Raw genomic sequence first — 14,385 nt, 5'->3', positions numbered from 1 at the left:
CGAGGGGGGTTTTGAGTTTTGCCTGGGATTTTTGGTACAATGGGAGCTCATTTTTAAGCATAAACCCTCTTGTTACCCTTCTGACGGGGCAAAAATTGCTTTAATTTTTTCGCTACTCTCGGGTCAGTCGCTTAGAGGGGCCACAACAGGGGTTGACAAGTCCGCTTCCGCTCCCAATTCTGGGCAGTGTTCGATCACCCCATGGATGGGGGGACGCCGCTTGGTTGCAGCCTACACCCTCGAGTTCTGCACCCTTGCTGCTGACAGCAAGTGGGGAGACAAGGTGCTCCAGAGCGCATACAGAAGGGGACTGAGCAAGGCCATAAGGACAACTTGTTGCGAGACCGACCTACCTCATACCAAGCCCTTAATCTGGCGCTCCTGATGGACCGAAGGCTTGTCACGAGAGCAGCGGAGCGAGCGCAGACTACTGCTAGCCCCACTCCGACCCCTAAGTTTCGACCAGCTGACCACACCACTGTGTTTTGACCTGTATCTCCGTCTATTCCGACTGGAACTGAGGAGCTCATGCAGCTAGGCAGGTCACGCCTGGCAGCGGAGGAAAGGGTGAGGAGGTTTCTGCTGCGCCTCTGCCTCTACTGCAGGATGGCCAGACACGTCATCAGCTGTCCGACCCGGCCAAAAGACAAGGCTCACTAACTAGGGCAATCCTGGCAAGCCATACCTCCGTTCCTCAGACTAACAAGGACCCAGGCATTCTCTTCCCGGCGACCCTGTCCTGGAGCTCTAGAACTCTATCCGGGGGGGGCCTACCTGGATTCTGGAGCAAACGACAGCTTCATTGACCAGGAGTTTGCTTGCCAGGCCCAAATAACCCTCCTGCACCTGGAGACTTTCTTACATGCACAAACCCTGGACGGCCATCCCCTCTGCCCTATAAAGCACCGCAGAGAGTCCCATCCCTGACCATCTCAGGGAACTACACTGAGACCCTCAGCCTCTGGGTGCTTGACGCAACCGTCGATCCCTTAGTCCTCGGGCGCTCATGGCTCTGTAAACACGTCCCCCATATTTATTGGCCCACGGGCAAGGCCCTAGCATGGAGCACAGCATGCCACGCATGCTGCCTTAAAGCGGCAGTTCCCCCAGCCGACAGGCCTAAAACCGTCTCACCTCCCACAGATCGTTCCAATGTTCCTTTTGTGTACCATGATGTAGCGGCATTATTTGACAAGGAACGTGCGCTCTCCCTTCCCCCGCAAAAACCCTATAACTGCGCAATTGATTTGCTTCCCAACGCTGTCCTTCCCTCCAGCCGGCTTTACAACCTTTCTATACAGGCCATGCAGGACCACATCTCTGAATCTCTCACCTCAGGCATCAAAGTCCCCGGTGGCAGCGGGATTCTTCTTGGTGAGCAAGAAGGACGAGTCATTAGGGCCCTGCATTGACGAAAGACAGCTGATCTGCATTACGATCAAGAACAAGTATCCTCTACCCCTCCTGAGTTCCTCTTTTGAGCACCTCACTCCCGCCACCATATTCAGTAAACTTGACCTCCACAACGCTTACCACCTGGTGCGCATAAAGGAGTGTGATGTATGGAAGACGGCCTTCAACACCCATTTTGAACATTTCGAGTATGGTCATGCCATTTCGATTAACTATTGTCTTCCAGGCATTAGTTAATCATGTTCTGTGGGACATAATGGACCACTTTGTTGTGGTCTATCTTGATGAAATTTAGATTTTTTCCCAGAACCTGCAGGAGCATCAACAACATGTCCGCCTGGTCCTGCAACGCCTGCTGGAGAACAGGGATTTCTCCCACAGAACTCCGTACCTGCCTTGCTCCTTCTGGACTTCCGCACCTTCCTCGACTCCTGGTAACACCCAGCTAAACTCAACACATAGTCACACCCTACATATTTGGGTTACTCGCCCACATCATTCCTTTATTGTAATAAACACGCCTAAGGCTAAGCCACGCTTCTGTCTCAGTGCCGTCTCCTTCTCCACCGCACGAAACAAATAAATACCTAAGTACAATTTTTTGTATAATGTGCACTCTGTACACTTAATTGGAACGTTTCCTTTAAAAAAAATAAAACAATCGTGCTGCATGAACCTGACTGGTATAGAAGGGTTTGAATTTTTACCGGAAGTGCATTTTGAAGGGCGAACCTCATCGTTCACACCAACGCTAGACGTGATATTTCCGAACTATTACAGTATGTATGTATGTATATATATTGCTTCCCTGACTGAAGTGGGGAACAGTTCCTGAGAGTAGACCATACACAATGAAATATTCCAGTCCAAGAAGAACTTCCCTGTCGTTACAAGGGCCGTAATAGCAACAGCATTGTCTGGAATGGGAAAAAGTGAAAGATATGTGAGTGTAATATGTCCAAGCTAAGGTATAATTTCTGTGGAAAATTATGGAGTCACCTTAAGAGAAAGCCAAGGTCAGGAGATTGAACAAGCCACCTGACAGGATGGTTCAAATCAAAGACTTTTTTTCTTCCCAACAACTGCAGATGCACAGAAAGTGTGCGGGTATTTCTGTGATTCCAGACACAAATTGAACCAGGAAGATGCTCACACCAAACATCCCAAATCTGAGAGAAATACAAAAGTAGCCTAAGTATGTCAAAGACCGAGGTGAGAAAAAATAAATAAATGAGATGTATAGTGAAATAACTATAAATGTTTAAATGTTTTTACACACCAGAAAAACATGCACTTATTAAGTAAAAAAGCAGCTTTCTTGTGCTTAAAAGCATTTTCATGGCTTCACTTTCGACTTTTTCCCCCTCATGTTCCTCTAGCTGCGTAGTTGAAGAGAAGAACAAACAATTAAAGACTAGAATAAATAATTTTGTGGATTGTGTATCAAAGCATATCATGCAGGCTAATGTACTCTCTGGGACTTCCTGTTTATTTATTGAGGCCATCGGGATTTTTTATTATCCACAAATGTAAGTTTCTAAAACAATTCAGCCAATTTCTCTCACATTTTTTTTTATTACATAAAGGTCTTGGGACATACATATAAAACAATTACAACACGATCATCATATTACAAAAGAAAGTAATAAAGATAATTAATAAAATGGTATAGAGACCCAACAAATGATTCATAAAGTAACACATTTGTAGTTACACAAAGTTACACACACATTTGTATAAAAGACAACTGTTCAAATGATGTATAAAGTTAATAATAAGCTTCCAGAAGTGGTACAGAAGATGTTTCAAATGTGAAGCAGTACATTTCTATATCATAAAAAGGTGCTAATGGGATCATTAATAATTACAAATAATAAGTAATACTTCAATATTTCAAACACCTATAGAAAACACTATTATGAATAAGTCTGAAATGTGTATTGTATGTAAAATATGTCTTGTACTGTTTACTCTCACCCTTTCAGTCAAATTGTTCTGTTGATTTTTTTAATAAAAGTACACAATGTTGCATATCAATGCATGTACTTGACTGAAAAAAGCACCAATATAAAATCTATAATCTATAAATGTAGAAGCATATCAAAAAGTTGTTAAAAAGTTTGTTACAAAAAAAGTCACACATTTTGTATGTGCTGATGTTAGAAAGTCAAAATTAAAGTCTTTACAGTTTTCCAAATCCTGCAGTTTGTAAAACCTTTACCATAGATTCAACAGGAAAAAGTGTGTTAACTAATGTGCATTTTTATGTGTACTTTCAAATGTCCCATATTTGTAAAAGATAAGCCACAGATTGAACACGAAAAAGGTTTTTTACCAGTGTGTGTTCTCATGTGTACTTTCAAATTCTGACTTTTTGCAAAGCCTTTACCACAGATTGAACAGATAAAACGTTTTTCACCAGTGTGTGTTGTCATGTGTACTTTCAAATGTTCCTTCCTTGTAAAAGATAAGCCACAGATTGAACATGAACAAGGTTTTTCACCAGTGTGTATTCTCATGTGTACTTTTAAATGTTCCTTCCTTGTAAAAAATAGGCCACAGATTGAACATGAACAAGGTTTTTCACCAGTGTGTATTCTCATGTGTCTTTTCAAATGGTAACTTTGTACAAATGCTTTACCACAGATTGAACAGACAAAAGGTTTTTCACCAGTGTGTGTTCTCATGTGTACTTTCAAAGGGTGACTATCCACAAAGCCTTTACTACAGATTGAACAGGAAAAAGGTATTTCACCTGTGTGTGATCCCATGTGCACTTTCAAATGTCCCTTCGTTGTAAAAGATAAGCTACAGATTGAACACGAAAAGTTTTTTTCACCAGTGTGTAATCTTCTGTGTTTTACCAAACATGAACTGTGTGCAAAACCTTTACCACAGATTGAACAAGAAAAAGGTTTTTCACCAGTGTGTGTTCTCATGTGTACTTTCAAATTGTGACTTCGTTCGAAACCTTTACCACAGATTGAACAGGAAAAAGGTTTTTCTCCAGTGTGTATTCTCATGTGTCTTTTCAGATCACAATGGTATTTAAAAGTTTTGTCACAGTGAGAACATTTGAAGTGAGTGTTGTCAGTGTGACATGTCTTATCATCTTTAGAATATTCGTCATCTCTGTCAGAAGAGTGTGACGTTGTGTCCTCACTATCTGATAGTGGAGCTAAGAGCTTGTCTGCTTGTGATCCTCCACAGTGGTCTCCATCAGCTTCTGTTGTCATGTGTTGTGTTGAGCTGCTGCTTGGAGGCTCCGCCTCTCTCTTTTCCTCACTTTCACCTTTGACCTTATCATTTTCACTCTTCACAGGGACACCAGTCACTGGGAACTCCACCAGTCCTTCAATATAATCTCCCTCCTGACGGATGCGGTGTTCGTCCTCTTCATCTTTAATGTGGGGGGTCAGTGAAACTTCTTCTTCCTTTTTACAGGGAAGGGTCTGTGTCAAAGAGGAAAAGGAGACGCCAGAGGGTCCGTGGCAACTGGTCTTCCTCGTTGATGGATCCTCCTTCACCATCCTGAGGCTACACTCCTTTTTTTCAGGCAGAAGTTGTTCTTCACAGACGTCTGCAGGACACAAAATGACAAACATGCTTGAGAAATGTCCAGATTCAGTCAGTAAGTTCACATGAACTTAACAAAACAAGTTATTATATGAATTGGACTGAAAACAAACACTTTAATTATCAAAGAGTTCCGGTCGGACGGTTTTTCATGAGACACATTTCCGGCATTGTTGTTGCACTAGTGAGCCACAAATGAGTAGATGCTGGTCATTGCTCATTGACACTTCTTCCACTTTGACACTACTTCCACATTTACCCATTCACACACCATTCACACGCTACACGGTTACAACAAAGATGACGTGGAGAAGACACTGTCGAAGGTGAGCCGCGTAAATAAGACCGCCCACAAAACGGCGCATCCTGAAGTGACTGTCAGAAAGCGACTTGCTCCCCTCACCTCCCAGGGGGTGAACAAGGGGATGGGTCAAATTTCCCCACACCGAGTGTTTGTGTGACAATCATTGGTACTTTAACTTTAACTTATGCAACATTTTGACCAAAGAACCACCATCACATGTTATGTAGACCACAAGGAAGTGTTTTACATTTAGAAAAAAAAAATCCTTTAATGCGCCCTATCCGTGCGCCATATATGAAAAAAGATTAAAAAAATAGAACATTCATTGGCAGTGCGCCTTAAAATCTGGTGCGCCCTATGGTCCAGAAAATACGGTAGTTCCATCGCCTACATGAAAGAGAGTGTCGCAAACACTACTGCACACTGGAAAACGTGTGGTGGAGAATTGCAAGTAGCCACAACAAAGATTTTGAATGAGTGTAGTAGTAAATAGTAAATAAATGCGATTAAAATCTGCTTACAATAGAGGCTACTAGAGTCACACTATTCTGCCTAAAAAGAACTTAAAACACATCCAAACACCTCAATTATTAACGCATTTTTGCTCATTAGCGCATTAATTTAAAAACCCATCACAACGTTCGCTTTTTTTTTAAACAACATCACTGAATATTACACACTGCAGACTTTCTGATAGCCAACAAATACAATGAGACATCACTTACTGAACAAGGTCTGCTGTCGCCATGACACAGACAAATAGAATCTGGCTATCTTCCCGTTTTAGATAAAGAATGATTCATAATCGTCGCACGCAAAAGGGGGGGCGAAGCCAAGTGTTTTTTCGTGTCGTTCTAAATTGGCTGTCAAACGGTACCAAAGTGCAGTGCAATACATCTATCTGAACAGTAATCTATTTATTTATACCTGCACCTTTTTGCCCTTTTATCCTGCACTACCATGAACTAATGCAAAAACATTCCGTTCTTATATTTGTACTGTAAAGTTCAAATTTGAATGACAATAAAAGAAGGTCAAAGTCTAAACTTGTCAAGAGTACGTCCTCATCCTTCTACTATCCAGGTGAGAGGCACGGTTCATGATCTGGAATAATCTTTCACCAGCACCGAGGAGATGAAGGAGCTCACCAGCCGGTGATGTCAACATAGACACACAAACTATAAATAGTTTGTCTGTGTTAGCACTTATAATAACAATATCACTAATATTTGGTTGGTATTCAAGCCACAAAATGCAAATGGAGCATTGTTGGCGTTTTTTGGATGGTTATAGAAGACCTCCCATTGGCTCCTTTGCAAGTGGACTTTTATTTACATTTATAAGTTAGAATGTGACAAAAAAAAATAAATATATATATATATATATATATATATATATATATATATATACATATATATATACATATATATATATATATATATATATATATATCCATTGTCATGTCTTTTATAAAGATTGCGAACGATAAAAAAATTCCCCAAAAGAGTGCAGTTCCCCTCTAAATTCAAATGATTAGATTTAAAGGGGAACATTATCACCAGACCTATGTAAGCGTCAATATATACCTTAATGGTGCAGAAAAAAGACCATATATTTTTTTAACCGATTTCCAAACTCTAAATGGGTGAATTTTGGCGAATTAAACGCCTTTCTGTTTATCGCTCTTTTTGCGATAACGTCAGAACGTGACGTCTCCGAGGTATTACAGCCGCCATTTTCATTTTCAACACATTACAAACACCGGGTCTCAGCTCTGTTATTTTCCGTTTTTTCGACTATTTTTTGGAACTTTGGAGACATCATGCCTCGTCGGTGTGTTGTCGGAGGGTGTAACAACACTAACAGAGAGGGATTCAAGTTGCACCGAAGATGCGAAAGTGTCTGCCGCCAGACCCCCATTGAATGTGCTGTAGTGTCGCCACATTTTACCGGTGATGACAGACATGGCACAGAGATGTATGGATAACCTGCAGATGCATTTGCAACGATAAATTCAACGAAATCACAAAGGTGAGTTTTGTTGATGTTGACTGCCAGCTAATCGATGCTAACATGCTACGCTAATCGACGCTAACATGCTATTTACCGGCGGTGCTAAAGCAGACATGGCACAGAGATGTATGGATAACCTGCAGATGCATTTTGCAACTATATTATGTTTCCTTCCACCCACATGTAATGCGAAAAAAACACTTTCCAATCGAAGGATATAAGTTGCTCCAGTGTCACGAGATGCGAAAGTCCTGATTGTTTGGTCCGCACATTTTACCGGCGATGCTAACGCAGCTATTCGGCCATGCTATGGCTATGAATAGCGTCAATAGCTATTCGCTCAATAGCTTCAGTTTCTTCTTCAATACTTTCATACTCCAACCATCTGTTTCAATACAGGCGTAATCTGTTGAATCGCTTAAGCCGCTGAAATCCGAGTCTGAATCCGAGCTAATGTCGCTATATCTTGCTGTGGTATTCGCCGTTGTTTGTTTACATTGGCAGCACTGTGTGACGTCACAGGGAAATGGATAGTGGTTTCGAAGATAGCGAAAATAAGGCACTTTAAAGCTTTATTTAGGGATATTCCGAGACTGGTAAAATTTTGAAAAAAACTTAAAAAAAATACAACAAGCCACTGGGAATTGATTTTTATTGTTTTTAACCCTTTTGAAATTGTGATAATGTTCTCCTTTAAGACTTAAAGTCTATGAGCATGAAGTGGTGAAGCCTACTTGCAGCTGCTCGCTTTCCACCTGGCCGTGCTCCGAGGTTACGACGTGGACTGTCCAAGAAACCTGGCCAAGTCAGTGACAGTGGAGTGAACCTCACAGCAGGACACATGGCGAAGGAGCGAAGAAGAAAAACAAAAAACATCCTGTTTGTTACATTTGTTACAAGTACATTTGACTTGTATTTTACTGTCTCATCTCTGTATCTCACTGTTAAACTTCAATTAGCACCTCGGCAGGGTTGGTCTTAAAAATGAAGGTGCAGTGAAGAGTCCAGTTGTGATGGATTGAATTCCCTGAGAATAAAATGATATGTGGATGTTGTGCTTACTTGGACTGTGATGAAGCTGTGAGGACTCAGGTGGTTTGTCTTCATGCTCTTCAGTCTTCACAAAGACAACAGTCAGTGGAAACTTGCTGAGATCAGCCTCCTCCTGCCCTAGAAGACACTCTTCCTCCTGAGTGATCCACACTTCCTCCTCTTCCTCTTTAATGTGGGGGGGCTTTGGATCCTCCTCTTCCTCTTTAATGTGAGGGGGCTGCTGGATGTCTGTTGGGTAAATAAGTAAATAAGATAAAGAGAGAATAGAAATAGTTTTGGACTGACACTGTTAACACAATGACATTATTTGTGTTATTCCGTGTGTTGTGTTAAAAGCGTGTACGGCAAAACAACCAATAAAAACACGGGAAATTCCTCCTTTTTTCCGAAAATGTATTCAAAAGTGGTACAGTGAGTACAAAAACCGACTTGGAAATTTAATGGGGCGCAATTTCAAAAGTTTTTTATAAGTACGAGGCAACATTGATTGAAGCATTCTTAACTTTACACTCACAGATGTAAAGTGTGTAAATATGTTAATGTGTATACGGTCTATAACACCTAAACTTTATTTCTGAAATCAACCACAATCTTGTAATGACTTAGTCATTACCATAACTTCAATATCATGGAAATAAAAAAATCAAATTCCTAAATCACTTAAATAATATGTTATTGTCATCATGCAAAATGCTTTTTTGTGGTCATTTTGTTAGCTGGGTCAAAAAGAAAATTTACCAAAAACATGTTTTACTATGTGCTGTTTTATGGAGTATCTCCATCAACAAATCCACTTTAGGAATTGGAGACCATCTACGACACGCTGAAAGAAAGTCAGTCACCTTTTTGTTCTTTTAATAAATCAAGTGTTGACACTTTGGTTATTGAACATACATGTTTACTTTCACTTATCGTTGCATGTACGTCAGAATGAGGAAGTAAAATTATAACTAATTAGATTTGATTACAGTATAAAATGTATTTGGTGACTATTTGATTACAGCATAAAATGTATTCGGTGACTGTGTGAGTTTTGTGTAAACATGTTGATACAGGTTTACATCTTCTTGGGGACTGGAACACAGATATGTCCTAAAAGAATGCATCTATTTTTAAAACCTTCACTAAGCTGTGCCACCAACATTGCCTCACTTAGCTCATTAAGCAAACTACCATGGTGAGTGAGTCCTTTTAAACCTTCATAGACCTCGTTGTTACTTCTGATCAGTTAAAGAACACCACAAGTGTGCAGCTTAAGTGATCATTACAAGATTTTCTGTGTTATGTTTTTATTTCCCTGCCTTCTCTTTTGTTGTGATTTATTCCCTCAACTCGTTAGTCTCCAGTGAGGCGCGGACACTAAGGCACACCTGCAGCCTAGTTCTACCAAGGAGTATTTAAGCTCAGTCACCCACAGCTGGTCATGTCCGTTAATTTATCCTGCACCTCCTACGTGCATGCGCCTGCTTCGCCTCGTCAGTCCTGGTACGTTGATTTTCCTTAATCCTGTATTTCCTAACGTTGTTGTGTTTATTTCCTAGCCTCCTTGAGGCAGTAAAAACTTTACCCTCTGCCTCGAGCGCCCTAGTTTTTCCCCTGCTGACCACTAAGGAACCTGTTCCATTTAGTATTCATGGTGTGCACTTGTACCCCATCGCTTTTCGTTACACTTTTTGGACTCATTAAATGTATTCATTTTTGTTATTCAAACTTGCCTCCCGTCTCTGACCAGTTCGTAACACATAGAACCGAGGCTGACGGCCACAAAACAAGCAAAGCTACAATCCTCAAGACCTAGGCTAGCAAGGCTTTCAATGACAAACTGCCAAATTAAGACTCACCTTGGTGCTTGCAAGTACACATGTGTTTGGGTCAATTCCTAACCTCAGAAAAGTAGATAACTTCACAGTCAAAGTGGGTGACAATATTATAACAAACAAAAATGTGATTACCTATTTTGGCTGCATCCTAGAGACTAATCTCTCCAGTGAAAAAATGACTACTAAATGTAGTTTAAGAATCAACCGACAGAGTCTGTTCTTACTAATGTTGTCCCGATACCAATATTTTGGTACCGGGATCTGTACCAAAATGTATTTCGATCTTTTTCTAAATAAAAGTGACCACAAAAAACTGCATTATTGGCTTTATTTAAACAAAAAGATCTGAGGTTACATTAAACATATGTTTCTTATTGCAAGTTTGTCCTTAAATAAAATAGTCAACACACTGGACAACTTCTCTTTTAGTAGTAAGTAAGCAAACAAAGGCAAATAATTTAGTCTGCTGACATATGCAGTAACATATTGTGTCATTTATATTCTATTATTTTGTCAAAATTATTAAGGACAAGAGGTAGAAAATTGATTATTAATCCAATTGTTCATTTACTGGTAATATCTGTTTATGTTCTGTTTTAACATGTGCTATCTACACTTCTGTTAAAATGTAATAATCACTGATTCTTAGAATAGAATAGAGTTTTATTGTCATTATTGCAGTGAACAGGTTCAAAAAACAACAAAATTGGAGCAGATCCCCAGGTGCATATACAATTAGGTGATATAAATAGTAAAAAAAGATAAAAAATAATATATATACACACACACACATATATATATAATATCCATACATATGCTTATATGCATACATGTACATATGCATATATATACGCATACACATATAACATTATTGCACATTATAGTCTGAAAAAAATAAAAATAAAAAGACATGAGACATGAGGACATGATGGACACATTGTGCTCACTTAGTGCCTGTTTAAAGGCCTACTGAAACCCAGTACTACCAACCACGCAGTTTGATAGTTTATACATCAATGATGAAATCTTAACATTGTAAAACATGCCAATACGGCCGGTTTAGTTTACTAAATTGCAATTTTAAATTTTGCGCGGAAATATCATGCTAAAACATCGGGGTATGATGACGCGTGCGCGTGACGTCACGCATTGTAGAGGACATTTTGGTCCCGCACCATTCACAGCTATAAGTTGTCTCTTTTCATCGCATAATTCTACAGTATTATGGACATCTGTGTTGCTAAATCTTTTGCAATTTGTTCAATTAATAATGGAGACGTCAAAGAAGAAAGATGTAGGTGGGAAGCAGTGTATTGCGGCCGCTTTTAGCAACACAAACACAGCCGGTGTTTCCTGGTTTCCTTGTTTGCATTCCCCAAAGATGACGGTGAAGCTTTACTATGGAACAGAGCGGTCAAGCGAACTAGGTTCCCTACCAGATGTCAACCGGCAGGTTTCGGTGAGAAAATGGTGGTAATAAGTTGTCTCTTACTGTAGACATGAGCGGAGAGTTTGCGTTGTTCGTTCTGTACCTGTCGAAGAGGCAGCTGAGGACTCTCTTGCCTCCTCCCACCGGCCGCCCCCGACCGTCGGATGCTTCCACCGTGGAGGAGGGGAAAAAAAGAAAATCTCAGCCCGGCCCCACTGGCTGCCTTCGCCTCGTCGAGAAACGTGGCTTCCGTCTGAGACACTGGCGGCCTCCACACCCGTGGCCATACCCCTCCGACGTTCAGGTTGTACAGGTACGACCATATAATCTCACTAAAACACTAGTAACACAATAAGCAGATAAGGGATTTTCCAGAATTATCCTAGTAAATTTGTCTAAACACATCTGAATCGCTCTGCCGTCTAGTTTTTTTCCCCCCCTAGTCCTTCACTCTCACTTTCCTCATCCACGAATCTTTCATCCTCGCTCAAATTAATGGGGAAATCGTCGCTTTCTCGGTCCGAATCGCTCTCGCTGCTGGTAGCCATGATTGTAAACAATGTGCGGATGTGGGGAGCTCCACAACCCGTGACGTCAAGCACACATCGTCTGCTACTTCCGGTACAGGCACGGCTTTTTTATTAGCGACCAAAAGTTGCGAACTTTATCGTCGATGTTCTCTACTAAATCCTTTCAGCAAAAATATGGCAATATCGCAAAATGATCAAGTATGACACATAGAATGGACCTGCTATCCCCGTTTAAATAAGAAAATCTCATTTCAGTAGGCCTTTAATGCTCATATGGCTCTTGGGTAAAATCTGTTTTTTAGTCTATTTGTGCCAGCTTTTAGCACCCTATAGTGTCTGCCCGAGGGTAGCAGTTCTAAGTGGCAGTGCCCAGCGGGGTGGAATGGGTCTTTCAGGATGCTCTGTGCTTTCCTGAGACAGCGGGAGCTGTACAGGTCAGCCAGGGAGGGGAGGGGGCATCCGATGATCTTCTGGGCTGTCTTTATGACCCTCTGGAGCGCCGTTCTCTCTGCGGCCGTGCAGCTGCTGAACCACACGCAGACGCAGTAGGTCAGGATGCTCTCAATGGAGCACCGGTAGAAGGACACCAGCAGTTCCTGAGAGAGGTGGCTGTTCCTGAGTATTCTCAGACAGTGCAGTCTTTGGTGTGCCTTCTTGATGGTAGCCGTGGTGTTGGTGCTCTGAAATAGGTCGTTGGCCAGGTGGACTCCCAGGAAGCGGAAGCCGGAGACCCTCTCCACGCTGTCACCGCTGATGATCATGGGCATGATGTCCGTTTTATTCTTCCTGAAGTCTATGACCAGCTCCTTGGTCTTGGAGGTGTTCTGGGCCAGGTTGTTGACTATGCACCAATCTGACAGCTTCTCCACCTCGTCCCGATATGCAGCCTCGTCTCCCTCCGAGATGAGCCCCACTACGGTGGTGTCATCCGCACATTTGACGATGGAGTTGCTGGAGTGGGCAGGTGTGCAGTCGTATGTGTACAGGGAGTAGAGAAGGGGGCTCAGCACGCAGCCTTGTGGAGAGCCGGTGCTGAGGTACAGGCTCGATGACATGTGGCGACCCAACTGCACCCTACGGGGGCGGCTGGATAAGAAATCCTTAATCTACATGCAGATGGAGTTCGATAGACCCAGGTCTGACAGTTTGGACACCAGTCTATCGGGTATAATGGTGTTAAATGCCAAACTATAATCCACAAAAATCAGCCGCACGTAGCTCCCCCCCTGTCTCAAGGTGACCCACGGAGGAGTGTAGGGCTGTGGCGATGGCGTCCTCTGTGGGCCTGTTGGCTCTGTAGGCAAACTGGTGTGGGTCGAGCTCGGGAGGGAGGACTGAGGTAATATGGGTCCGTACCAGCTTCTCGAAGCACTTCATGGCTATAGATGTAAGTGCAACTGGACGGTAGTCATTCAGGCAGCTGACGGAGTTCTTGTTCGGCACCAGGATTATTGTGGAGGTCTTCAGGCATGATGGGATGACGGCCTAAAAGAGGGACTGGGTGAAGATCTTAGTAAATAATCCGGCCAGCTGGTCTGCACAGTACCTCAGTACCTGTACCGGTACCCCATCTGGGCCCGTAGCCTTCCTCGGGTTCACTGCCCTCAGCGTGCGTCTCACCTCATGCTCCTCCAGTATAAGGGTGCAGCTGCTGTGGGTGTTAGGTGGGGGTGTTGTGACGGCTGCAGGTGTTTTTCTCTCAATCGGGCGAAGAAGCTATTTAAAACCCCCGCTCGAGGGTCGTCGCCGTCAGCCGAAGGGTTACTGGGTCTGAAGTTGGTCATATGTTGTATTCCTTTCAATACCTCCTTGGTGTTGTTGCTCTGCAGGTAGTCTTTCATTTTCCTCCTGTGCTCGGCTTTTGCCTCTCTGATACCTCTCTTCAGGTTGGCTCTGGCAGCACTGTAGAGTGCCTGGTCCTGCACTTTGAAGGCACTTACTCTTTGAGTAAACCCTGGACTATTTTTGTCATCCAGGGCTTCCTGTTGGGGTAGACCCGGATGCGCTTGTCCACTGTGACAGTGTCTATGCAGTGTTTGATGTACCCCAGGACTGCTTCTGTGTACTGCTCCAAGTCTGAGTTTTCAAAAACTGACCAGTTTGTTGTTTCAAAGCAGTCCTGCAGCTGTTCCATGGTTCCCTCCGGCCATGTTTTGATCGTTTCGGTTGTGATAGGAGCACTTCTCCTTATTGGTATGTAAACTGGTAATATGAGCAGGGACATTTGGTCAGACTTGCCAAATTGGG

At 42.4% G+C, this 14,385-nt stretch overlaps 2 protein-coding genes across 8 annotated transcripts in view; one reads left to right on the top strand and one right to left on the bottom strand.

Moving 5' to 3' along the window:
- LOC133545415 (gastrula zinc finger protein XlCGF52.1-like) overlaps positions 1 to 14,385 on the top strand; it is a 229,945-nt gene that overhangs the window by 17,586 nt on the left and 197,974 nt on the right. The window lies entirely within an intron of this gene.
- Positions 1 to 14,385, bottom strand: part of LOC133545398 (gastrula zinc finger protein XlCGF28.1-like) — a 43,899-nt gene that overhangs the window by 23,033 nt on the left and 6,481 nt on the right. The window contains exons 1-3 of one of the 7 annotated variants that reach the window (XM_061890946.1): positions 8,369 to 8,506; positions 8,041 to 8,132; positions 2,969 to 4,993 (exon numbers count right to left, since the gene is read on the bottom strand). The exons of 1 other annotated variant lie outside the window; for it this stretch is intronic. In XM_061890946.1, coding sequence (XP_061746930.1) covers positions 3,660 to 4,943 — 1,284 coding nt within the window. In that variant the 5' untranslated portion in view covers positions 4,944 to 4,993; positions 8,041 to 8,132; positions 8,369 to 8,506 and the 3' untranslated portion in view covers positions 2,969 to 3,659. 5 more of the 7 variants (XM_061890947.1, XM_061890941.1, XM_061890944.1 and 2 more) reach the window with 5 other exon arrangements.

Source organism: Nerophis ophidion, linkage group LG28 (assembly GCF_033978795.1).
Source record: "Nerophis ophidion isolate RoL-2023_Sa linkage group LG28, RoL_Noph_v1.0, whole genome shotgun sequence".
Lineage (NCBI taxonomy): Eukaryota > Metazoa > Chordata > Actinopteri > Syngnathiformes > Syngnathidae > Nerophis > Nerophis ophidion.
Note: the sequence above shows the minus strand (reverse complement) of the source record. Positions and strands in the feature narration are given on the sequence as shown.